A 24,908-nucleotide genomic window follows, 5' to 3' on the forward strand; every position below is an offset into this window, starting at 1 on the left:
TGTGAGGAATTTCAATTTCCTTTTATAAATCCAAATGAATCCAAATATGAATAATCAAAGGCATTTGTTTTCCTGGTTGATTCTTTCATAGACTGAGTGACTGTAACCTGTCAGAGAGAAGTTGTGAACGTCTGTCTTCAGTTCTCAGCTCTCAGTCCTCCAGTCTGAGACACTTGGATCTGAGTAATAACCGGCTAGACGATTCAGGGATAAAGCTGCTGTGTGTCGGACTTCAGAGTCCACATTGTCACCTGGAGACTCTCAGGTCAGAATAAAATTTGTCTGAAAATGTATAGTCTTCTTGATAAGGATTTTCCAATGTCACATACTTTTTAAAATAAGTTGCCACAAATTTGTAGCTTTATTTTCAAGTTATGTTACTCAGTGATTCAATGTTCCATCTAAAATTCAATATTTGACTATCATGTGACGTATAATTATTGATTTGTTGTATTTATTCAGACTGGATGGCTGTAACCTGTCAAAGGGAAGTTGTGAACGTCTGTCTTCAGTTTTCAGCTCTCAGTCCTCCAGTCTGAGACACCTGGATCTGAGTAACAATAACCTGCGGGATTCAGGTCTAGAGCAGTTGTCTGCTGGACTGGAGAGTCCGTATTGTCACCTGGAGACTCTCAGGTCAGAATAAAATGTGTCTGAAAATGTATAAATTCTTCTTGATGATGATTTTCCAGTGTCAAATACTTTTTAAAATAGGTTGCCACAAATTTGTAGCTTTCTTTTCAAGTTACTGACTCAAAGTGATTCAACGTGCCATCTAAAATTCAATATTTGACTATTATCATGTGAAGTATAATTATTCATTTATTGTATTTATTCAGACTGAATGGCTGTAGACTGTCACTGGGAATTTGTGAACGTCTGTATTCAGTTCTCAGCTCTCAGTCCTCCAGTCTGAGACACCTGGATCTGAGTAACAACCAGCTGGAGGATTCAGAGATAAAGCGGCTGTGTGTCGGACTTCAGAGTCCTAATTGTCACATGGAGACTCTCAGGTCTGAATAAAATTTGTCTGAAAATGTATAGCCTTCTTGATAAGGATTTTCCAATGTCACATACTTTTTAAAATAAGTTGCCACAAATTTGTAGCTTTATTTTCAAGTTATGTTACTCAAAGTTATTCAATGTGCTATGTAAAATTCAAAATTTGACTATTATCATGTGAAGTATAATTATTCATTTATTGTATTTATTCAGACTGAGTGGCTGTAGACTGTCAGAGAGAAGTTGTGAACGTCTGTCTTCAGTTCTCAGCTCTCAGTCCTCCAGTCTGAGACACCTGGATCTGAGTAACAACCAGCTGGAGGATTCAGGGATAAAGCGGCTGTGTGTCGGACTTCAGGGTCCAAATTGTCACCTGGTAACTCTCAGGTAAACATATTGCCATTTGAGAAACTGAAAAAGGTCTTTGTGAAGACTATTATGGTAAATGGAATTGTATTCAAACTTCATATACACTTCTGATTCAAATTTTACAACCTTAACATTTATAGGTTATACTGAATTTGCTGGTCAGTGATCTTTTTTTTTTTTCAAATGATGGATGGCAAAAGAAATAGAAAACTCTGAGGTCACTATATAGCGTTTTTTTTTTTACATGACAAAGATTTTTCATGAGATTATTAGCCAGTGTCATATTTTGTTTAAAAAATCTCCAAATTATAATTATATTCAAAGTAACATTACTATAAGGCAATGAAATGAAAATGCTGTCTCTAATTTCTTGAAAGGTTTTGTTGGTGGTTCGCTGGCATGAATCTAATGTTACTAAATAACTTGTTGTACAAACAGCATTTCTCTCAGAGCACATTAGAATCAAGCAAAATGTTCTGGCTACAAAAATTGATCAAAGAAAGCCACGTTAAATACACAGGTTCCTCTGCTGCAACTCAACATCTTTTCAGTAGAACTGACACATTCAGGGAACTCATGCTGATGGAACCCTCTTCCCTTCCTCTTTCGTCTCGTCCCAGAAGCCCGAGTAGATTCACACAAACTGTCATCTGGAAATACCAACTATGGAGTCATGTGACAAGATTAACCAAGGAACGTAGCTGAAACAGGGCTGGATCCTGGCTGAACAATTTGACAGATATCTTGATAGACTATCATAATCATGTCACCAATGACCTGAGACTGGAATAGCTCAGACAAAAAATATATAAAAAAAAAGTAGTTTAATGTGCCCATCTTGCTCAGGTCCAGGTGCCTGCAGAACAGATCGCTAGATAGACTATCATAATTGTCTCACCAGTGCCCTGAATCTAGTTCATGTTTTTCAGCACAAAATGTAACGCAGTTTGTGCAGGAAAACCATAATTAAAAGAAACGATAAAACTAACATTCCACAGTCTGGTATAATTATTTAAATATCTCTTCAGGTTGATGGGCTGTAACCTGTCAAAGGGAAGTTGTGAACATCTGTCCTCAGCTCTCAGCTCTCAGTCCTCCAGTCTGACAGAGCTGGATCTGAGTAACAACGACCTGCAGGATTCAGGTGTAAAGCAATTGTCTGCTGGACTGGAGAGTCCACATTGTCACCTGGAAACCCTCAGGTCAGTAAGCATCTATTTTATTTTAAGACTGCTATATATTTCTCTATGATTATTCTCGTCACATGATGATCTTCAATGTCTCCTTTCCAGTCTCTCAGGTTGTCTGATCACAGAAGAAGGTTGTTCTTCTCTGGCCTCAGCTCTGAACTCCAACCCGTCCCATCTGAGACAGCTGGACCTGAGCTTCAACCATCCGGGAGACTCAGGAGTGAAGCTGCTGTCTGCTGGACTGGAGGATCCACACTGGAGGCTGGAGACGCTCATGTAAGAATTCCAGAACTTAAATACTGCAGATGCATAAACATAAAACCACAGTTTTCAACAAGAATTAACATAAATATGGAAATATTTGATTTCAAATGTCTGAGAGGTTCTCAGTCATCCAGGTCATGGTGAATTCTTCTCAAAATCTTCTTGTTGTGGCAACTGGACTTGAATTTCTTTACTTTAAGATGTTTCACCCTTCATCCACCTCATCATGCACCCTCTGAACAGCCAGGAAAGATTCACCACCAGAACCCCAGTAACTTCTGCATGAGCCTCAGTTCATGTGTTCCAACAGGTTTCAGTCCTTTAACTTTACCTTTTCACACTCCAATCCAGGTAATCCCAGAAAAGTTGCTCTTGTGTCCCAACGAACGGCAGCCACGTTAGCATAGAACACCCTTCGACCAAGTTTCGGAGTTTCTGCCGATCACCTCATACATTTAAATAACAAGCCACCATAACCTAGAAAACCCAAAAACGTGGCAGTTAAATTTGCAAACTCTCCACAGGTCATTAGCACTGAAGAAGCCTCTCAGATGAAGTGTGAAACATCTTCAAGTGAAGAAATTCAAGTCCAGTAGCCATGTGAGATGCGGTTCTGGAATAGAATTTGCCCCCAATCCTTGAGTTTTACTTACCTGATCTAAATAAAAACACACTGCTGTGTTGATCCCTCACATCAGCAGGTCCAGATATGAAGCCTTTATTTGCAAAGCTGAAATAGTGGCTGTATTTAGGTTTCACCGCTAAAAAAGGAGAAAACAAGTATTGAAAAACAGGTGATCAGATTCTTGTGTTTCTTCCTCCAGGGTGGACCATGGTGGAGAGCACAGGTTAAAACCTGGTCTGAGGAAGTGTAAGTGTGGATTTTCTCTTGATTCATGACAATTAAACACAATCAGCTTTGACTGAAACGTAGAGCTGATAGTTGAGGTGTTTCGTGGTTAAATCAGGGTTAACAGTAGATGACTGACAACGTGGACATCATTCGACTTTACAGAGAGTCACATCTCAGGGTTTCGAGGAAAATGAATCTTACAGATTATTCAAATGATTCATCATTTTTGTGTCTTATATTCTCTATCAGATTGGTGTGAACTCACATTGGACTCAAACACTGCAAGCAGACGTCTGAAGCTGTCTGACAACAGGACAGTGACGGGTGTAGAAGAACAACAACCATATCCTGATCATGCAGAAAGATTTGACCCGCGGCCTATGTTGCTGTGTAGAAATGGTTTGACTGGTCGCTGTTACTGGGAGGTGGAGTGGAGAGGAAGTGTTCATGTAGCAGTGACTTACAGAGGAATCAGAAGGAAAGGATTGTGGAGGCACATGTTTGAATGGAACGAGCAGTCTTGGAATCTGTTCTGCTCTGCCAGTGGTTACAAAGTCCGTCACAATAACACAGTGACAACTATCTCGTCCTCTGTTGACTCTAACAGAGTTGCAGTGTATGTAGACTGTCCTGCTGGCATTCTGTCCTTCTACAGCGTCTCTTCTGACAAACTGATTCACCTCCACACCTTCCACACCGCATTTACTGAATCTCTTTATCCTGGGTTTAGAATCGGTTCTGGTTCCTCGGTGTCTCTATGTTGATTGCAGGAGGGAAGAGTCTTCACTCTGAACATCAGTTTTTGCAACTCAGCTGTTATATCCCAACACTCAGTATGAATGCTGTCTTTTTCGGTATCTCCCTCGACCAGAACACATGCAGTTGTCAAGTTTGTCTGATGTTGTGTTGTATGTATCACTGAAGTGACAAAATTGAGGGCCTCTTTATTTAATTTCAGAAAGTATAAACCATCAACTTCCTGGTAACATTATATCGAAATATTCATTTGACCATGTGTTGGTTTCTACTTTGGTGCTCGTGCAGGGATTTCTTTCCTTCATTTTTTGATAGTGTAATAGAGAAGATTATGATATTGTCTATTCTAGACCACTATAGCACTCTATCAAAGTCAACTGTATTGTCAATACTGCCATATGTTTCACACATACAAAGGATTGAAACTGTGTTTCTTTAAGACCCACAGTGCATGGGTTATGTTCTGTTATGTTAGAAAAGGGCAAATAGCACCTATATTGTACAAATAAGTATAACTTCATTGGATGATGTAACATAATAATGCGCAGTTTTGTTTATGCTCTAAGTTGAGATGGCTTGTTATGTTGCTATGAAACAAAAGAAAAGCCATCTCAACTTGGACCAATCTCCAACTTGAGCAGTTATGTACTTAAAACTCCCCACAGAGAAGAAATCGAGTCCAGTTGCCTCGATAAGATTTGACAAGGATGAGCCTCGTACCCGTATTACTGAGATCCTCCATAGATCTTCTGACCGTTGTCATGGAGGTACCTGTAGACATTCCTGCTGGAGCAGCAAAGTGCTGCCATGTGGTTTAACATCACAACAGCAGAGATGACAATAAGGTGTATCTGAAAGAGAAAATACACGCACAAACAATATAAATGTTTTGGCTGTTTTCCCAATTATTCACCGACATCTCTTTTCCAGTGAAATATTTAACTGAAAGTTACACTGTGCATCTGCCACCATTATTAAACATTTACAGATGAACTTGTGACGCTGCATGTCTACTCATGGCAAGAACATGGTGCAACTACATACTCAAATCCAGAATTCCCAAAAGGAATGTTTAACGTTGAGCAAGGGAGTGATTTTTGAGAAAACAAACTCTGTTGCAGTAAAAACAAAACAAAAAAAACATGAGAAGAAATGAGACTAAAAAGATTTATTTTGTTGATGCCGATGCTAGCACAAGAGTCTGAGCTTCAAGTCAGGGCAGACTTAGCTCTTTCCCGGAGGCGTAAACAACTATAGTTTTCCTGCTGTCGTCCATGAATTGAAAACCTTGAGTCTGAGGGTTTTACTCCATGACTGTAGAGGCTCTGGGTTGTCATGGACTCACGAAGCTCCTCCCCTGGACTCTGGTTGCAGCTCTCACCTTGATGCTGCTGTTCATCCCAGACAACTTCATCCATAGCCTACATGCTGGAAGGTATCACCTTCTATCTGGGAACTCAGACATTTGAGCAGAAGGAGGCATATCCAGTCTTTTCAGGAATGGCAGCATTGTGAGCAACATTCAAGGTACAAACACACAATTTCTTCAGCGTCTTGTGTTCTTTTCTTCCTGATGTTGCTGTTACTTGGGATCGCCACATCCACCACTATGGCTGTTGTCAGAGCCATGAACTGATTTATGGATAATGATAATAATGAACTGATATTGATTATTGTATTCTTGTTTTTATTACTATTTTGTCTTGGTTACATTTTATTTTGATAAACTGATTTGTGCTGATGATGCACTCTGCTCCCCTTGATTATATAAACCTGTTTCACCTGCTGTCTGGGAGGGAAGACAGGAGAGTACGTCGTACTTTTGTTGACCGCAAATTATAAGTTCTGATCACTGCAAATAACAGTGATATTTTGAGTTTTTCCTCTTTTTTTTTGCAATAAATCTATGAAATCGACATCTTCAATTTTGGAGCTCTTTCAAGAGAAATTTTGGATTTTGACAAGAATTAAGCATGACTTGGATGACGGACAACCTCCACAGACAAGCTTTCATACTCAAACTTGATTCATCAAATTGAAATAGGACTGAAAAGAAATCACAGGGAAGCTGAAATTATTGAAGCCGTTGTCCGAGCCATCAGTCCTGGTTTAAGCCTTCGTGACATGTTAGAGATCAAAACAGACCTCACACTCCAACAACTTCGCACCATCCTGAAGGGACATTACAAGGAGGACAGTTCGATCTTCATCATCATCTTATAAATATCACTCAAGAAAGTAATGAGTCCCCACAGAATTTTCTGTTCAGGACGACAGAGCTGATGGAGAGACTTCTATTATTACCTCTTTTATTACTATTTTGTCTTGGTTAGCCTCATCCAAAGAGCCAGGTACAGATGAACAGTATAGTGCCGAACTAATACAGAAACAGTTCTTGCGAGCTGTTAGCACAGGCTTAATCAGTGACAGTGTGAAGTATGAAATAAAAAGTTGTCACATCACTGATGATGTCCTGATATCTAAGATTAATGAAACAGCAAGCTTTGAGTGGGAGAGACAACAGAAATTTAAGAAGAACAGCAGAGAACCAAGGGAGAGAGAGGTCAAGGTAGAGCCACAGCCAGTCCATGAAACAATAATTGGTGCAGTAGTTGGACAGGAACAATCATGCTTCACCTCAACAATGAATAAAGCATTTAAAACACAACCAACAGTGACCCGTAAAGAAACTGAACTTCTTGAGATCATCAGTCAGTTAAAGGAAGAAATTGCTGAAATTAAAGGCGACATTCAGGAGTCGCAGAGACCCACCAGGCCACGTCAGACAGCAAGGAAGCAAGGCTGCAGAGACTGTCAGGACAGAAACAGCGGAGAGCAGTGTGATCATTGCTTTAAATGTGGCCAAAGTGGTCACCTGTCAAAAGGATGCAGAGCTCGACGCAAACCCACAGACAGAGCAGAGCAGATTGATATGTTGTCTAGCACAGTAATCTACCCCCAAAACACACCTTTCCAGAGTGAGCAGCGACAAGACACGTACAGACTCATCACAGACAGTATAAAGCACCTGGAAACAAAAATGGCAGTTAATAGTCAAGACCAGAGAAATGAGCCAGTCAACATCAGCCTCCTCTCCCCAAAACGGAGGAAGCAGCTCCTCAACCTAATTGGGAAGAAGCACGTTATTTCCTGTCTACTGGAAGGCGTAGAGACCAGAGCACTGTGGGACACAGGTTTGCCTCATACATGAAAAGTGGAGACAACAGAACATTCCACACGCCAGTGTAAGGAGTTTAACCGGAATAATCTGACCGGGCGTCCTAGATGGAAGAGCAGTAAACCAGACTTCAATCCCCTTTTCAGGATGGGTTGGAGTTAAACTCAGTCTGCCCACTACAAAACCTGCAAAAAGTGCTTGGTCATCTGGTTGACTTCCTCATTCAGCCTCCAGTTCTGGGATATCTGGATTTTGAACAGCCCTTCACGCGACACTGTGAAGGGACTTGGGGCTGTGCTATATCAGCGACAGGGTGGGAAGCTGGTTGTGATTGCTTACGGATCAAGAACTCTGAGTGTCCCAGAAAAGAATTACCATCTTCACTCGGGGAAACCGGAGTTTCTTGCCCCGAAGTGGGCCATATGTGAGAGGTTCAGAGACTACCTCTATTACTCACCCCCATTCATTGTTTACACCAACAATAACCCTCTGACATATGTGCTCACAACTGCAAAGCTCAATGCTACAACCCATCGATGGATCGCTGAACTCGCAGACTTCTAGTTCACCATTATGTATCGACCAGGCAGGGCAAATAGAGACGCAGGTGGTCTTTCACGTATGCCCTTAGATTTAGAGCAGTACATCCGGACCTGCACAGAAGCTGTGACACCTGAGGTAGTGAACGGTGTGACTGAGGCTCTGGGCGTCCAGCTGCAAAAAGGTGAGCCTCGGCTGTGTCCCCTGACCATTTCAACAGCTGTAGCAGGGATGAGGTGAGGACATCTGTGGTGCAAATTCCAAAAGCAGACCTAAGACAGGCTCAGCAGGAGGACCCTGTAATCGGTGAAGTGCTTAAGTATGTCACCACCAACCACTGGCCAAAAAGTGGAAAACAAGCCCGCAATAAGGGGATAGCTGTCTTGTTAAGAGAAAAAAAGAAACTGCACTTGGACAAGGATGGGTTACTGAATAGGAAAACACCCAACAAGGGTCTCAGCTCCTCCTGCCTAAGAAATGTCACAAGCTTGTTTACAAAGAACTGCATGAAGACATGGGCCATTTAGGGGTGGAGAGTTTTGACCCTCACCCAGGACCGCTTTTATTGGCCTCATATGCAGAAGCAGATTGAGCACTATGTAACAAAAGAATGCAGCTGTCTGAAAAACAAGCGCCCTAACAAACCCACCAGAGCACCACTCATCAACATCACTACCACTTACCCCTTTGAGCTGGTCTCTATGGATTTCTTGCATCTAGAAAAATGTAAGGGAGGATATGACTATATCCTAGTCGTCATGGCCGACTTCACGCGGTTCGCCCAGGCTTACCCCTGCCGAGACAAAAGTGCCAAAACAGCTGCTGAGAAAATCTTTGGAGATTTTGTTTTGAGATTTGGTTTTCCTACCCGACAAGGTCGGAAGTTTGAAAACAAACTATTTGCCAAGCTAGAAGGATATACTGGAGTGAAAGGGTCCAGGACAACACCGTACCACCCCCAGGGGAATGGTCAGGTGGAGCGGTTTAAAAAAAAACAAACAAAAAAACAAAGAACTGTGCAATATTTCATTTCACTGTACAATATTCAGAGCTGTGCAATATTTCATTTCATAACAGCTACACTACAATTTTTCCTTTTTATCATACTATTGTGCACTCCTTACCTCACTTGTTACTAAGACACTTATATTTTTATCACTTGTTTACTAAGACACTTTATAATTCTGCCTTTTTCTTTTTATTACTTATTACTGTTATATTTTCTGTAACTCTGGCACAACAATTTCCTTCGGGATTAATAAAGTTGTTCTTATCTTATCTTATCTTATCTTATCTTATCTTATCTTATCTTATCTTATCTTATCTTTAATAGGACATTGCGGGCAATGCTCCGAAACCTCCCGCAGGCAGCTAAAGCAGACTGGAAAGCATCGCTGGCAAAAGTAGTCCACACCTATAACTGTACCCGCAGCGAAGCCACCGGATACGCACCTTACCTCCTGTTATTCGGGGGAAACCCCAGACTCCCCATTGACCTGATGGTTGACGTCGCGGTGAAAGATCAAAGCTTGTCGCACAGTGACTATGCTGGGAGGTGGAGGACTCGCATGGCTGATGCATACAAACTTGCCTCAAAGACAGCACATGAAGAGAGCGGGCGAGGAAAAACATGATATGACAGGAAAATCCATGGTGCAGAGCTGGACCCAGGATGCAGAGTGCTGGTCAGAAATTTACATGAAAAAGGAGGACCAGGAAAACTAAGGTCATTCTGGGAGGATCAAGTGTTTGTAGTGACACAGAAAAAATATAAGGACAGTCCAGTGTGTGAAATTAAGCCAGACAATGGAAAAGGACGAATCCGTGTGGTCCACGGGAATCTTTTGCTGCCGTGTAACTTCTTGCCAGTCGATGAAGAAAACTCACATGCAGAACCAAGAAAGAAACGACAAGAAAACAACAAAAGACACGAGCAGCTTGAGCAAGATCACAGTTCAGGGGAGGAGGATGACTGGAGAGCAGTTGCAGTGTTGCCAGCACACGACCAGGGATGGAGTGCACAGCGTCAGCAGACAAGGGGACCTGAACATGAACCCGAAGAGGTTCCAGCAGTACCACAGTATCTGGAGCGTGAGGATGATCCAGAGAAAGAGCAGGATCAACACGAGGAGGATGCGGAAACACGGGAGAATGAACACCTGCAACGTGCTGACCCGGATCATCAGGCTGAACCTGTGAGCAGTGATCAAGACCGAGATGAACAGTCACCTGTCAAACAGAAAAAGAATCCTTTCAGAATAAGAAAACCTAAATTAAGGTTTACTTACCATCAGTTAGGACAGCCCACTGTGGCATCTGAATAAGACATTTGGTAGAGTTTAAGAGTAAATGTGACCGTAAAGTTGTGAGTTCAATTCAGATTTTTCATTAATATGAAGACTACAAAATTTGTTTTTTGTGATATTTTGAAGTAGTTTTAAAACATGGAATGGAATCTTGGCATTAGTTGAGGACTAATGTACTTTATGTTAAACAGGAGGTCTGAACTATGTTAAAATACCTTACTCAGAGAGGATGCAGATACCCGTGCTAGTGATGGACGTAGCAGTGGACTGTCATCGTGCACAATAACACCAGCTGCAAGCATATGGCATTAATAGGAGATACCTGCAATATGAGTTACTGTGGCAACAGCTATGCATCCTAATGGACATTGTTGAACTCTGACTCCTACTTAGATGTGACCTTCCTGTATGCAATGGACAATTGCTGCATAACGTTAGTGTCATAATGTCAGGGTGCCATTAAATTTTGGAGGGGAGAGTGTGAGAGTAGAAGACTAGACATCCCCCTCCCTTTTTTTGGTATTTAATTTGTTTTATTTCTTCAGTTAGTAACTTGCTCCTTTGCTCTCACTCAACTGTGAGTAGTTTTTGCTGAAACCCGGCCACAGCATTAGTTCAGTGCTGTGTTGGCTAGGGGTGGGCGATACTGGGAATTTTGGTATCAAAATTGCTTGGAAATGTCATGATCATTGAATAATTGACCCCCGTCCCCTTGAGTTAGTTTATTATAATTATGATAAACACAGCACAAAGATTTTAGGCAATAAAAATGATTTATTTTTTATTAAATAACTACAATGCAAACTTTCAACAGTCATTTACATTGAATCCTCTAGTAGTATTAAAGTGCAGTTCAAAATAAATAGTAAAATATTCTGAAACACGTTAATGTACATGGTTCACAATAAGTTAGAGATTATGAGAGACTCATTTTTGGGGTAATAAATATTACACTAATGAAAATGGTGTTTCTTCTCATTCACTATATAACTTTTATTTATATCATTACAATTCAGACCAAATAGGAAAGCAGTCACATAAATAACAATATCAATAACATATTCTTCTTCTTCTTTCGGCTTTTCCCTTCCGGGGTCGCCACGGCGAATCAACTTTCTCCATCCAACCCTATTCTCTGTATCCTCCTCTCTCACACCCACTACCTTCATACATATTGTGAACCTTTTATTTTTATCTGATTACTTTAGTAATAGAATTAATCAATTACTTGGGTAATGGATGGCTGCAGCCCTTAGTAAAACAAGATTTTTTTTCACCTAGGTGAACATATAACCATTGAACCAATCTCCCAAAATTGATACCCAATTGCATTGTGAATATGATTCATCTAATCTGTTATTCACTGAATAACAGATTACCTGGGTATTGTTGATTTTTTTTGGCTGAAAAGCCTCTGCCAGAGTACATTGTCTCTGTGTCCGCAGGGGTGTTCTGGCTTGGGGATCCCCCCCCTCCTCCTCCTCCTCCTCCCTCAACTTCTTTGCTTGCAGCTCGTTGCTCTCTGTAGGGTGAGCTTTTTTCATGTTTGTGTAAATTCATGGCGTTACCACTGTAGCGGACCACTTTAGGAGCGAAGTATCGATCCCAGGACAATAGTATCTGTAGAATATTGACTGTGGACACAGTAATATTGAACAGTGAACCATATATGTTTACTTGCAATCTGCACATCCGCAGACTCTGTAGGCGGGCTCATGCCTGTTGGCACGAATTGCTATCATCACCTGTGCGCTGCTCTTCAGTAAAATAACTAAGTGCTACTCTAATATCTCCGGTCGCCTTTTTTATACGCAAAACACAACAGTATCGATCCGATCCAAGTACTTGCTTAGTATCGATAATATCGATATTTGGTTCGATACGCCCACCCCTAATAGCAGTGCTGGCGGGGTTTTTCCCATCACTCTGTACTGAATATGTCCCATGGCTAACCTGCGTTGATTCCCGGAGCTGTGAAGAAGAAAATAAAGGACGATTCAAACCAGGCAAACTTGTGTATTCCTTCCGAAACATGGAAAACGAAGAAGCTGCAAACTTAAACGCAACACGCACACGCACACACACACACACATACACACATATTTATCAACATAGACCTCAACATTCGTGACTCGCTACAATATATATGTGGAACAGTGACGATACACTTCAAGTGTGTGTGTGCGTGTGTGCGAGAGAGAGGCAGCGAGATTGGAAGTCAAGGAGCAGCACCTAAACGAAAAAAAAACCGCGTCATCAAATCGAAAGCGAAAAGTTTTTTTTGTTTGCTTCTCCTCTCCAACAGCTGTGCGCGGACTACCAGTCTCCGGTCTTCTCCGTCTGGTCTCATCTCTCCGGTAAGTGTCTCCCTGCAGGAGGACGTCCTGCGTTTCAAACGCCGTTATGAAGTAGGAATGCTGGAAACGGAAAACAAGCAGAGGGAACTCTTCTACAACTTGTTGTGCCTCTAGATCAGATCTTTTACCTTCTCCAAATGGAACGAAGCATTTATTTCATGATTCGACTGTGTTTATATATTCAAGATGTTTTCCTTTCTCATTCTATTTCCCAGGATATTTGGCTTTTCGCTTGAGTCTAAAGGAGATAACATCGAATTCGACCCATCTGGCCTCTGCGTGGCACTGATTTGTGGATCAAGAAAACCTGAGCTGCAAGACTCCTGCAAGTCTGCACACGACACGTCTCAGTGTCAGTCACCACCAAAGAACAAGTAACTTTGCAATGTATTTTTTGCTTCAAAATTTGAAAACGAAATCATTTTTTGATGAAAAAACGTCTGGTGACATTGTTTAAATGATCTTTCTTTTCTTATTTCTATAAAAGCCACAAAAACGATAGCAAAAAAAAACAGTCAAAATTAACAGATTGATTTAATAACCAGAATAGCCACCATTAGCCTTGTAAACATTATACCCCCTCTTATACATGCTAAGAATCGATTTTCTAATAAATTCTCGTGGCAAATTTTCCCACAGTGACAAGATTTTCCCTTTTAACTCTAAAATTTTTAGGGTTTAATTTAATCAATTCTTTATATTATTCATTTTTAATATTAATTCGTCATGTATTTTTTTTATTGGAACAATTCATTACATATAAAGATTTTTAGAATTTACCTGTTTATCTCCTTTACACTAAAACAGGAAAAACTTGGACTTTGTGTTCATGTGTAATGATTTTACTGGTCCGGCTCCCTTGACATCAAATGAGGCCGTATGTGGCCCCCGAACCCAAATGATTTGGAGACCCCTGTTTTAGACGTTTTTTATTATTATTATTATTATTATTATTATGGCTGCAATGTAATAACAGACTACAACGAGCAGATGGTGGCAAAGCGGGACGAGTCATCTGAGAGAGAGAGAAAAAGATACATGATTCTTCTGTTTTTCTGTTCACTTGCACAATATCAGTGTCCTATCTTATAAATTGAACTTTTAAACATCTATTTATTGCCTGCAGACCCGTATTTTTAAGTTGCTCACTTGTCTGGCTCCTTTCTTCAGAAGGATTCTTAGATATTATTTATAAAGGTGGGGAGTTGGTCTTTTATCTGCAAAGGTTTTGGGTGCAGCATGTTGAAATGACAAAGGAATACTGTGTGCATGTTAACTTGCTCCTCGTCCGGACCGAGCAAGAAGCGGTGATTACTTTCATTGGCTCCAGGAGCAAATATCCAGGTCTGGGAGGAGTTTGGAGAGGCCACGGTGAAGGACTCTTGGGTGGGCGAGAGAAGGTTCTGGGAAACTGTCATAAGATGGAGGCAAAAGGAGCAGGGCAAGATGTTTGCAGGTGTGGAAGAACTGTTGAACACAGCTTGGGACATTATTGGGTGGCAGAAGGAGCACTTTGAGGACCTCCTTGAGATGGTCAGAAAGAATCTCAGTCGCCTCTGCACTCACACAATTATCACAGTGACGGATCTGCTGGTGCACATTTGGATGGATGAGGTGGAGGAGAGCAGGTTGGAGGAGCAAAGATTGAAGTTTCTGTGTGTTTCAATGAACTTTAATGGTTGTGTGTGTGTGTGTGTGTGTGTGTGTGTGTGTGTGTGTGTGTGTGTGTGTGTGTGTGTGTGTGTGTGTGTGTGTGTGTGTGTGTGTGAAGGTGCAGGCTGCCATGGATGAGTGTGAGGACAGAGAGGAGAGAGTCCTTCCATCTAAAATTGCTCTGCATGGAGATGATGATGTCCAGACTGAAGCTCAGAGGTGAGAGGATGATCTCCAACTTTCTGTGACTGATCTCCATGTTAGAGCTCATCATTATTCACCCTCTCACTTCTGTGTGTTGAAGTCCTGAGCAGCAGCTCAGACCTGGACCTGGACCCAGTTGTGTGTCCCTCAAAAGTGACTGTTCGATGGACTTGCTAATAGAATTCAAAGGTGGACGTTCCACTGATCAAAGGTCAGATTTAAAAACCTAAATTGCTCGACCTCCAAACTGCCTTCTATGTTTTGTTCTGTATTCTATGATATGTATATTACTAACCCTGTCATGATCTTATGACTGTTTATCGCTCATGTTGCAATTTTCAATTTCAAATACAAATTCTCAGTTTCTGACCAGTTTGCATTTCATCCGATGGATCCGTGTAGAAAATATGACATACGTTACAGCATTGATTTTCTGCCTTTTTTGAGCCGCGGCACTTTTTTTACATTTACAAAATCCTGGGGCACACCACCAACCAAAATGACACAAAATGACACTCTAACACAGTATATATAATACATATAGTTAATAAAATAGTTTTTAATGTATTTATACTCCGTGTGAAACCTGGGGCTGTTTCGATGAACACACAATGGATATCCTGGCAGTAATGGTAGAAAGACACACACAAAGCTCTTTCTCAAGCTTTACAAGCTGGCAGTATTAATGTTTCTTCCAAATGGTGTGACTTTTTTGATTTAGCTACGAGTTCAGCAACAAGGCATCTAGCTTTGAGGGCTCTCTCGTTTACCTTTGTGGTTTTTCTCCCAAAAATTGCCCGCTATTGAATAGCTTCTCACCACACACCAAGCACAGCGGAGTCGGTGCCGTTGCATCCCCGGTGAAAGTGAATCCAAATGAAAGATAGCTTTCACTGTATTGCCTCGAGCTCACCGTCTTCTTTTTTCTTTTGACGATCTCCATCACTGTCACTCGCTCGTCTTTCTGTGGCATTGTGTCACTGACGTGATGACGTAGCGAGTGGCGTTCCATTTCTTAGGGAGAGTCGCGTCTTATAATCCAGTGCGCCCTGATAATTTTCCACGGCACACCTGACGATCTCTCACGGCGCACTGGTTGAAAATCACTGCTTGACAGGACAGGTCCTTCCCTTTTCATCACCTGCCGCCCCCTGTTGTCCAGAGAGTGATGTTACATTCTGTGGAAAGATCAGTTACTTTTTGCCACAAAGAAGGAATGATTTGATTGTTTCAAATTTGTTGAAATGTTTAAGCCTTCATTGGTCAGATACATTTATTGCATTTACTGATGGAGTGATTCTATCAGAACACACTTCCTTTCACTCTGAGTGGGAGACTTATTCGTGGTCCCCATCTTTTCCCCCCAGAGGTGATCAGTTGAGGTCAGATGTTCTCAGTGGTCCGTCTGTCCAGCAGCATCAAACACACCTGGACTCTGTACTTATGGTATGTAAATGTACAAACACCACTGTCAAGCAGAGCTACTCAAGTGACCTTCTGGTCCCAACAGTGTCAGTGCTGTACTCTGTAGACCCCAAGGGTTTTCAGTGGACCACAAAAGATCTGATGGTGTTTCTACTGCTCATGTTGACCTTCAACCCTGTTCCAGCTGCTGGAGGAGAACATGATCAGCTTCGTGAGGAAGGAGATGAAGAGAGTCCAGAGGCTCCTGACTACAGATTACCCAGAGAGCTACTGGAGTCAGACTGAGGACGACGAGGTGCTGGTGGGTGAAGATGAAGAGAAGAGGAAGAGCAGCAGGGAGGCCTTTCTGAAGATCACACTGCACCTCCTGAGGAGAATGAAGGAGGAGGAGCTGGCTGATCGTCTGCAGAGCAGTAAGACTGGAGATTCACCTCATCTCCATTTCAAGTATTTAGATTGTCTCTGAAACCTGGAGACATCTGGACTGGCTTCAGGTCACCTGGGGACGCTTCAGCTCTCATCAGAAAGACTGGTCCACTTTTATTTAGAATATGAGAGAAAAAGATCAGTGACTAATAACACATTTTAGAGTCGGTATCCAAACCTGATCTTGTGATTGGCTTAGAGTAGCTGACACTGGACCTGCTTTGTTTGGTTCTGATCAGTTCCAGTTAGTTGTTCATCATGGTTTCATCTGAGATTCTTCATCCAAGAAGAAGTCATCTGACTGTCCATTTATCCATCTCCTGGAAAGGTTTAGTTTCTGCTTGTTCACAAAGTATTTATCATTTTCTTTCACATGTTCAGCTTTATCTTTTGGCCCTTCAATCATCTCCAGGTCACTCGTTGTAGGCCCAGAGCTTCACACCAGTTCAGTTGTCCTTATATGACATGCGGATTCCAAGAACTGAATGACAGACAATCACCACAATGACTCTTTCTTCTCCAGGAACTCGTGCTGCTCAGTGTCAACATGAGCTGAAGTGTAGACTGCAGAAGAACTTTCAGTCTATCTTCGAGGGGATCACCAGAGCAGGAAACCCAACTCTTCTCAATGACATCTTCACAGAGCTCTACATGACAGAGGGAGGGGCTGCAGGGGTCAACGATGAACATGAGGTCAGACAGATTGAAGCAGCATCCAGGAAGTCAATCAGACCAGAAACAACCATCAGACGAGAAGACATTTTTAAAGGCTTACCTGGAAGAGATGGACCAATCAGAACAGTGCTGACAAAGGGAGTGGCTGGTATTGGGAAAACAGTCTTGACACAGAAGTTCACTCTGGACTGGGCTGAAGACAAAGCCAACCAGGACATACAGTTCCTGTTTCCATTCACCTTCAGAGAGCTGAATGTGCTGAAAGGGACAAAGTACAGCTTGGTGGAACTTGTTCATCTCTTCTTCACTGAAAGCAAAGAAGCAGGAATCTGCCGTTTTGAAGAATATCAGGTTGCCTTCATCTTAGACGGTCTGGATGAGTGTCGACTTCCTCTGGACTTCAACAACAACAAGATCCTGACTGATGTTACAGAGTCCGCCTCAGTGGATGTGCTGCTGACCAATCTCATCAGGGGGAATCTGCTTCCCTCTGCCCGCCTCTGGATCACCACAAGACCTGCAGCGGCCAATCAAATCCCTCCGCAGTGTGTAGCCATGGTGACAGAGGTCAGAGGATTCACAGACCTCCAGAAGGAAGAGTACTTCAGGAAGAGATTCAGAGATGCAGAGCAGGCCCAAAGAGTCATGAAACACATCAAGACCTCCAGAAGTGTCCACATCATGTGCCACATCCCAGTCTTCTGCTGGATCACTGCCACAGTCCTGGAGGACGTGTTGAAGACCAGAGAGGGAGGAGAGCTGCCCAGGACCCTGACTGAGATGTACATCTATTTCCTGGTTGTTCAGGTCAAACTGATGAACACCAAGTTGAATCAAGGACCTGCTACAGATCCACACTGGAATCCAGAGAGCGAACGCATGATCTTGTCTTTAGGAAAACTGGCTTTTGAGCAACTGCAGAAAGGCAACCTGATCTTCTATGAATCAGACCTGACAGAGTGTGACTTGGATATCAGTGCAGCCTCAGTGTACTCAGGAGTGTTCACACAGATCTTTAAAGAGGAGAGAGGACTCTACCAGGACAAGGTGTTCTGCTTTGTCCATCTCAGCGTTCAAGAGTTTCTTGCTGCTCTTCATGTCCATCTGACCGTCTTCAATTCTGGTGTCAATCTGCTCCCTAAAAAACAGACATCAAGGATATTTAAAGTCTTTCATAAGAGTTCAACTCAAACAGACTTCTATCAGAATGCTGTGGAGGAGGCATTACAGAGTCCAAATGGACACCTGGACTTGTTCCTTCGTTTCCTCCTTGGTCTTTCACTGAAGACCAATCAGAAACTCCTTGGATTGGTGACTCAGAAAGAACCTCACTCAGGGACCAATCAGGAAACAATTGGATTCATCAAGGAGAAGATCAGTGACAACTTGTCTCCAGAGAAATCCATCAATCTGTTCCACTGTTTGAATGAACTCAGAGATCATTCACTCGTGGAACAGATCCAACAGCAGCTGAGATCAGGATGTCTCTCAGTAGATCATCTTTCTCCTGCTCACTGGTCGGCTCTGGTCTTCATCCTACTCTCATCTGATGAAGATCTGGACGTGTTTGATCTGAAGAAATACTCTGCTTCAGAGGAGGCTCTTCTGAGGTTAATGCCAGTGGTCAAGGCTTCAAATAAATCTCAGTAAGTGGATGAAATGCTGAGTTTGTGAAGAATTTCAATTTCCTTTTATAAATCCAAATGAATCCAAATATGAATAATCAAAGGCATTTGTTTTCCTGGTTGATTCTTTCATAGACTGAGTGGCTGTAACCTGTCAGGGAGAAGTTGTGAACGTCTGTCTTCAGTTCTCAGCTCTCAGTCCTCCAGTCTGAGACACCTGGATCTGAGTAACAATAACCTGCGGGATTCAGGTCTAGAGCAGTTGTCTGCTGGACTGGAGAGTCCACATTGTCACCTGGAGACTCTCAGGTCAGAATAAAATTTGTCTGAAAATGTATAAAGTATTCTTAATGAGGATTTTCCTGTGTCAAATACTTTTTAAAATAAGTTGCCACAAATTTATAGCTTTATATTCCAGCTATGTAACTCAGTGAATCAATATGCTATGTGAAATTCAATATTTGATTGTTTTTATGTCAAGTATAATTCTTCATTTATTGTATTTATTCAGACTGAGTGACTGTTACCTGTCAGAGAGAAGTTGTGAACGTCTGTCTTCAGTTCTCAGCTCTCAGTCCTCCAGTCTGAGACACCTGGATCTGAGTAACAATAACCTGCAGGATTCAGGTCTAGAGCAGTTGTCTGCTGGACTGGAGAGTCCACATTGTCACCTGGAGATTCTCAGGTCAGAATAAAATTTGTCTGAAAATGTATAAATTCTTCTTGATGAGGATTTTCCAGTGTCAAATACTTTTTAAAATAAGTTGCCACCAATTTGTAGCTTTATATTCAAGTTATGTTACTCAGTGATTCAATGTTCCATCTAAAATTCAATATTTGACTATTATCATGTGAAGTATAATTATTGATTTGTTGTATTTATTCAGACTGAGTGGCTGTAAACTGTCAGCGAGAAGTTGTGAACGTCTGTCTTCAGTTCTCAGCTCTCAGTCCTCCAGTCTGAGACACTTGGATCTGAGTAACAACCGGCTGGAGGATTCAGGGATAAAGCTGCTTTGTGCCGGACTTCAGAGTCCAAATTGTCACCTGGTAACTCTCAGGTCAGAATAAAATGTGTCTGAAAATGTATAAAGTATTCTTGATGATGATTTTCCAGTGTCAAATACTTTTTAAAATAGGTTGCCACAAATTTGTAGCTTTCTTTTCAAGTTACTGACTCAAAGTGATTCAACGTGCAATATAAAATTCAAAATTTGACTATTATCATGTGAAGTATAATTATTCATTTATTGTATTTATTCAGACTGAGTGGCTGTAGACTGTCACTGGGAATTTGTGAACGTCTGTCGTCAGTTCTCAGCTCTCAGTCCTCCAGTCTGAGACACTTGGATCTGAGTAACAACCGGCTGGAGGATTCAGGGATAAAGCTGCTTTGTGCCGGACTTCAGAGTCCAAATTGTCACCTGGAGACTCTCAGGTCTGAATAAAATTTGTCTGAAAATGTATAGCCTTCTTGATAAGGATTTTCCAATGTCACATACTTTTTAAAATAAGTTGCCACAAATTTGTAGCTTTATTTTCAAGTTATGTTACTCAAAGTGATTCAATGTGCTCCGTAAAATTCAAAATTTGACTATTATCATGTGAAGTATAATTATTCATTTATTGTATTTATTCAGACTGAGTGGCTGTAAACTGTCAGAGAGAAGTTGTGAACGTCTGTCTTCAGTTCTCAGCTCTCAGTCCTCCAGTCTGAGACACCTGGATCTGAGTAACAACCTGCTGGAGGATTCAGGGATAAAGCTGCTGTGTGTCGGACTTCAGAGTCCAAATTGTCACCTGGTAACTCTCAGGTAAACATATTGCCATTTGAGAAACTGAAAAAGGTCTTTGTGAAGACTATTAACCTTCTCCAGGCAGATGTTGCAGATTTGCGACAGCTAAATGCTACTTAGCTAATTACGCCACAACTTAATTTGAGCCTTAGAGGGTTAATGGTAAATGGAATTGTATTCAAACTTCATATACACTTCTGATTCAAATTTTGCAACCTTAACATTTATAGGTTATACTGAATTTGCTGGTCAGTGATCTTTTTTTTTTTTTTCAAATGATGGATGGCAAAAGAAATAGAAAACTCTGAGGTCACTATATAGCGTTTTTTTTTTTTTACATGACAAAGATTTTTCATGAGATTATTAGCCAGTGTCATATTTTGTTTAAAAAATCTCCAAATTATAATTATATTCAAAGTAACGCTACTATAAGGCGATGAAATGAAAATGCTGTCTCTAATTTCTTGAAAGGTTTTGTTGGTGGTTCGCTGGCATGAATCTAATGTTACTAAATAACTTTGTGTACAAACAGCATTTCTCTCAGAGCACATTAGAATCAAGCAAAATGTTCTGGCTACAAAAATTGATCAAAGAAAGCCACGTTAAATACACAGGTTCCTCTGCTGCAACTCAACATCTTTTCAGTAGAACTGACACATTCAGGGAACTCATGCTGATGGAACCCTCTTCCCTTCCTCTTTCGTCTCGTCCCAGAAGCCCGAGTAGATTCACACAAACTGTCATCTGGAAATACCAACTATGGAGTCATTTGACAAGATTAACCAAGGAACGTAGCTGAAACAGGGCTGGGTCCTGGCTGAACAATTTGACAGATATCTTGATAGACTATCATAATCATGTCACCAATGACCTGAGACTGGAATAGTTCAGACAAAAAAAATATAAAAAAAAGTAGTTTAATGTGCCCATCTTGCTCAGGTCCAGGTGCCTGCAGAACAGATCGCTAGATAGACTATCATAATTGTCTCACCAGTGCCCTGAATCTAGTTCATGTTTTTCAGCACAAAATGTAACGCAGTTTGTGCAGGAAAACCATAATTAAAAGAAACGATAAAACTAACATTCCACAGTCTGGTATGATTATTTAAATATCTCTTCAGGTTGAGTGTCTGTAACCTGTCAAAGGGAAGTTGTGAACATCTGTCCTCAGTTCTCAGCTCTCAGTCCTCCAGTCTGACAGAGCTGGATCTGAGTAACAACGACCTGCAGGATTCAGGTGTAAAGCAATTGTCTGCTGGACTGGAGAGTCCTCATTGTCAACTGGAATCCCTCAGGTCAGTAAACATCGGTTTGATCTTAAGACAGCTATATATTTTCCTATGGTTATCGTAGTCACATGATGTTCTTCAATTTCTCCTTTCCAGTCTCTCAGGTTGTCTGATCACAGAAGAAGGTTGTTCTTCTCTGGCCTCAGCTCTGAACTCCAACCCGTCCCATCTGAGACAGCTGGACCTGAGCTTCAACCATCCGGGAGACTCAGGAGTGAAGCTGCTGTCTGCTGGACTGGAGGATCCACACTGGAGGCTGGAGACGCTCATGTAAGAATTCCAGAACTTAAATACTGCAGATGCATAAACATAAAACCACAGTTTTCAACAAGAATTAACATAAATATAGAAATATTTGATTTCAGATGTCTGAGAGGTTCTCAGTCATCCAGGTCATGGTGAATTCTTATCAAAATCTTCTTGTTGTGGCAACTGGACTTGAATTTCTTTACTTTAAGATGTTTCACCCTTCATCCACCTCATCATGCACCCTCTGAACAGCCAGGAAAGATTCACCACCAGAACCCCAGTAACTTCTGCATGAGCCTCAGATCATGTGTTCCAACAGGTTTCACTCCTTTAACTTTACCTTTTCACACTCCAATCCAGGTAATCCCAGAAAAGTTGCTCTTGTGTCCCAACGAACGGCAGCCACGTTAGCATAGAACACCCTTCGACCAAGTTTCGGAGTTTCTGCCGATCACCTCATACATTTAAATAACAAGCCACCATAACCTAGACCACCCAAAACCGTGGCAGTTAAATTTGCAAACTCTCCACAGGTCATTAGAACTGAAGAAGCCTCTCAGATGAAGTGTGAAACATCTTCCAGTGAAGAAATTCAAGTCCAGTCGCCATGTGAGATGCGGTTCTGGAATAGAATTTGCCCCCAATTCTTGAGTTTTACTTACCTGATCTAAATAAAAACACACTGCTGTGTTGATCCCTCACATCAGCAGGTCCAGATATGAAGCCTTTGTTTGCAAAGCGGAAATAGTGGCTATATTTAGGTTTCGCCACTCAAAAGGAGAAATCAGGTTTTGATAAACAGGTGATGAGATTCTTGTGTTTCTTCCTCCAGGGTGGACCATGGTGGAGAGCACAGGTTAAAACCTGGTCTTAGGAAGTGTAAGTGTGGATTTTCTCTTGATTCATGACAATTAAACACAATCAGCTTTGACTGAAACACAGAGCTGTTAGTTGAGGGGTTTCGTGGTTAAATCAGGGTTAACAGTAGATGACTGACGACGTGGACATCATTCGACTTACAGAGAGTCACATCTCAGGGTATCAAGGAAAATGAATCCAAGAGATGATTCAAATGATTCATTATTTTTGTGTCTTATATTCTCTATCAGATTGGTGTGAACTCACATTGGACTCAAACACTGCAGACAGACATCTGAAACTGTCTGACAACAGGACAGTGACAGGCGTAGAAGACCAACAACCATATCCTGATCACCCAGAAAGATTTGACCAGCGGTCTATGTTGCTGTGTAGAAATGGTTTGACTGGTCGCTGTTACTGGGAGGTGGAGTGGAGAGGAAGTGTTGATGTAGCAGTGACTTACAGAGGAATCAGAAGGAAAGGATTGTGGTGGCACATGTTTGAATGGAACCAGCAGTCTTGGAACCTGTTCTGCTCTGCCAGTGGTTACAAAGTCCGTCACAATAACACAGTGACATTCATCTCGTCCCCTGTTGTCTCTAACAGAGTTGCAGTGTATGTAGACTGTCCTGCTGGTATTCTGTCCTTCTACAGCGTCTCTTCTGACAAACTGATTCACCTCCACACCTTCCACACCACATTTACCGAACCTCTTTATCCTGGGTTTAGAGTTGAATGTGGTTCCTCAGTGTCTCTATGTTGTTTGCAGGAGGGAGAGTCTTCACTCTGAACATCAGTTTTTGCAACTCAGCTGTTATATCCCAACACTCAGTATGAATGCTGTCTTTTTCGGTATCTCCCTCGACCAGAACACATGCAGTTGTCAAGTTTGTCTGATGTTGTGTTGTATGTATCACTGAAGTGACAAAATTAAGGGCCCCCTTATTTAATTTCAGAAAGTATAAACCGTCAACTTCCTGGTAACATTATATCAAAATATTCATTTGACCATGTGTTGGTTTCTACTTTGGTGCTCGTGCAGGGATTTCTTTCCTTCATTTTTTGATAGTGTAAAACAGTAGATTATGATATTGTTTATTCTAGACCACTATAGCACTCTATCAAAGGCAACTGTATTGTCAATACTGCCATATGTTTCACACATACAAAGTATTTAAATTGCATTTCTTTAAGACCCACGGCACATGGGTCATGTTCTGTTATGTTAGAAAAGAGTAAATAGCACATATATTGTTGAATTGTATTGTACTCCACAATAAGTATAATTTCATTGTATGATGTAACATAATGATGCACAGTTTTGTTTATGGTCTAAGTTGAGATGGCTTGTTATGTTGCTATGAAACAAAAAAAAAAGCCATCTCACTTGGACCAATCTCCAACTTGAGCAGTTATGTACTTAAAACTCCCCACAGAGAAGAAATCGAGTCCAGTTGCCTCGATAAGATTTGACAAGGATGAGCCTCGTACCCGTATTACTGAGATCCTCCATAGATCTTCTCACCGTTGTCATGGAGGTACCTGTAGACATTCCTGCTGGAGCAGCAAAGTGCTGCCATGAGGTTTTGACATCACAACAGCAGAGATGACATTAAGGTGTATCTGAAAGAGAAAATACACACACAAACAATATAAATGTTTTGGCTGTTGTCCCAATTATTTACCAACTTCCCTTTTCCAGTGAAATATTTAACTGAAAGTTACACTGTGCATCTGCCACCATTATTAAACATATACAGGAACAGATGAACTTGTGACGCTGCATGTCTACTCATGGCAAGAACATGGTCCAACTACATACTCAAATCCAGAATTCCCAAAAGAAAGGAATGTTTAACGTTGAGCAAGGGAGTGATTTTTGAGAAAACA

The 24,908-nt window shown here is 41.4% G+C and overlaps 1 protein-coding gene across 1 annotated transcript in view; it reads left to right on the forward strand.

Annotated features, from left to right (window-relative positions):
- LOC147227005 (uncharacterized) overlaps positions 1-24,670 on the forward strand; it is a 37,327-nt gene extending 12,657 nt beyond the window's left edge. Inside the window, exons 13-35 of the mRNA XM_086159978.1 lie at positions 92-259; positions 2,664-2,837; positions 3,650-3,696; positions 3,928-3,995; positions 7,412-7,628; positions 8,244-8,388; positions 8,805-9,126; positions 9,520-9,666; positions 10,022-10,347; positions 11,904-11,982; positions 12,764-12,815; positions 14,146-14,443; positions 16,040-16,118; positions 16,282-16,398; positions 16,441-16,510; positions 17,047-18,308; positions 18,348-18,844; positions 20,088-20,261; positions 20,464-20,637; positions 21,741-21,914; positions 22,005-22,178; positions 22,990-23,036; positions 23,267-24,670. Of these exons, the coding sequence (XP_086016104.1) occupies positions 92-259; positions 2,664-2,837; positions 3,650-3,696; positions 3,928-3,995; positions 7,412-7,628; positions 8,244-8,388; positions 8,805-9,126; positions 9,520-9,666; positions 10,022-10,347; positions 11,904-11,982; positions 12,764-12,815; positions 14,146-14,443; positions 16,040-16,118; positions 16,282-16,398; positions 16,441-16,510; positions 17,047-18,308; positions 18,348-18,844; positions 20,088-20,261; positions 20,464-20,637; positions 21,741-21,914; positions 22,005-22,178; positions 22,990-23,036; positions 23,267-23,808 (5,353 nt within the window). The 3' untranslated portion in view covers positions 23,809-24,670. The remainder of the gene's footprint in view (positions 1-91; positions 260-2,663; positions 2,838-3,649; positions 3,697-3,927; positions 3,996-7,411; positions 7,629-8,243; positions 8,389-8,804; positions 9,127-9,519; positions 9,667-10,021; positions 10,348-11,903; positions 11,983-12,763; positions 12,816-14,145; positions 14,444-16,039; positions 16,119-16,281; positions 16,399-16,440; positions 16,511-17,046; positions 18,309-18,347; positions 18,845-20,087; positions 20,262-20,463; positions 20,638-21,740; positions 21,915-22,004; positions 22,179-22,989; positions 23,037-23,266) is intronic.
- Positions 24,671-24,908: the final 238 nt, after the last annotated feature.

This window comes from Fistularia commersonii, chromosome 14 (genome assembly GCF_037954325.1).
Source record: "Fistularia commersonii isolate RoL2024-O1a breed Wild chromosome 14, RoL_Fcom_v1.0, whole genome shotgun sequence".
Taxonomy (NCBI): Eukaryota; Metazoa; Chordata; class Actinopteri; order Syngnathiformes; family Fistulariidae; genus Fistularia; species Fistularia commersonii.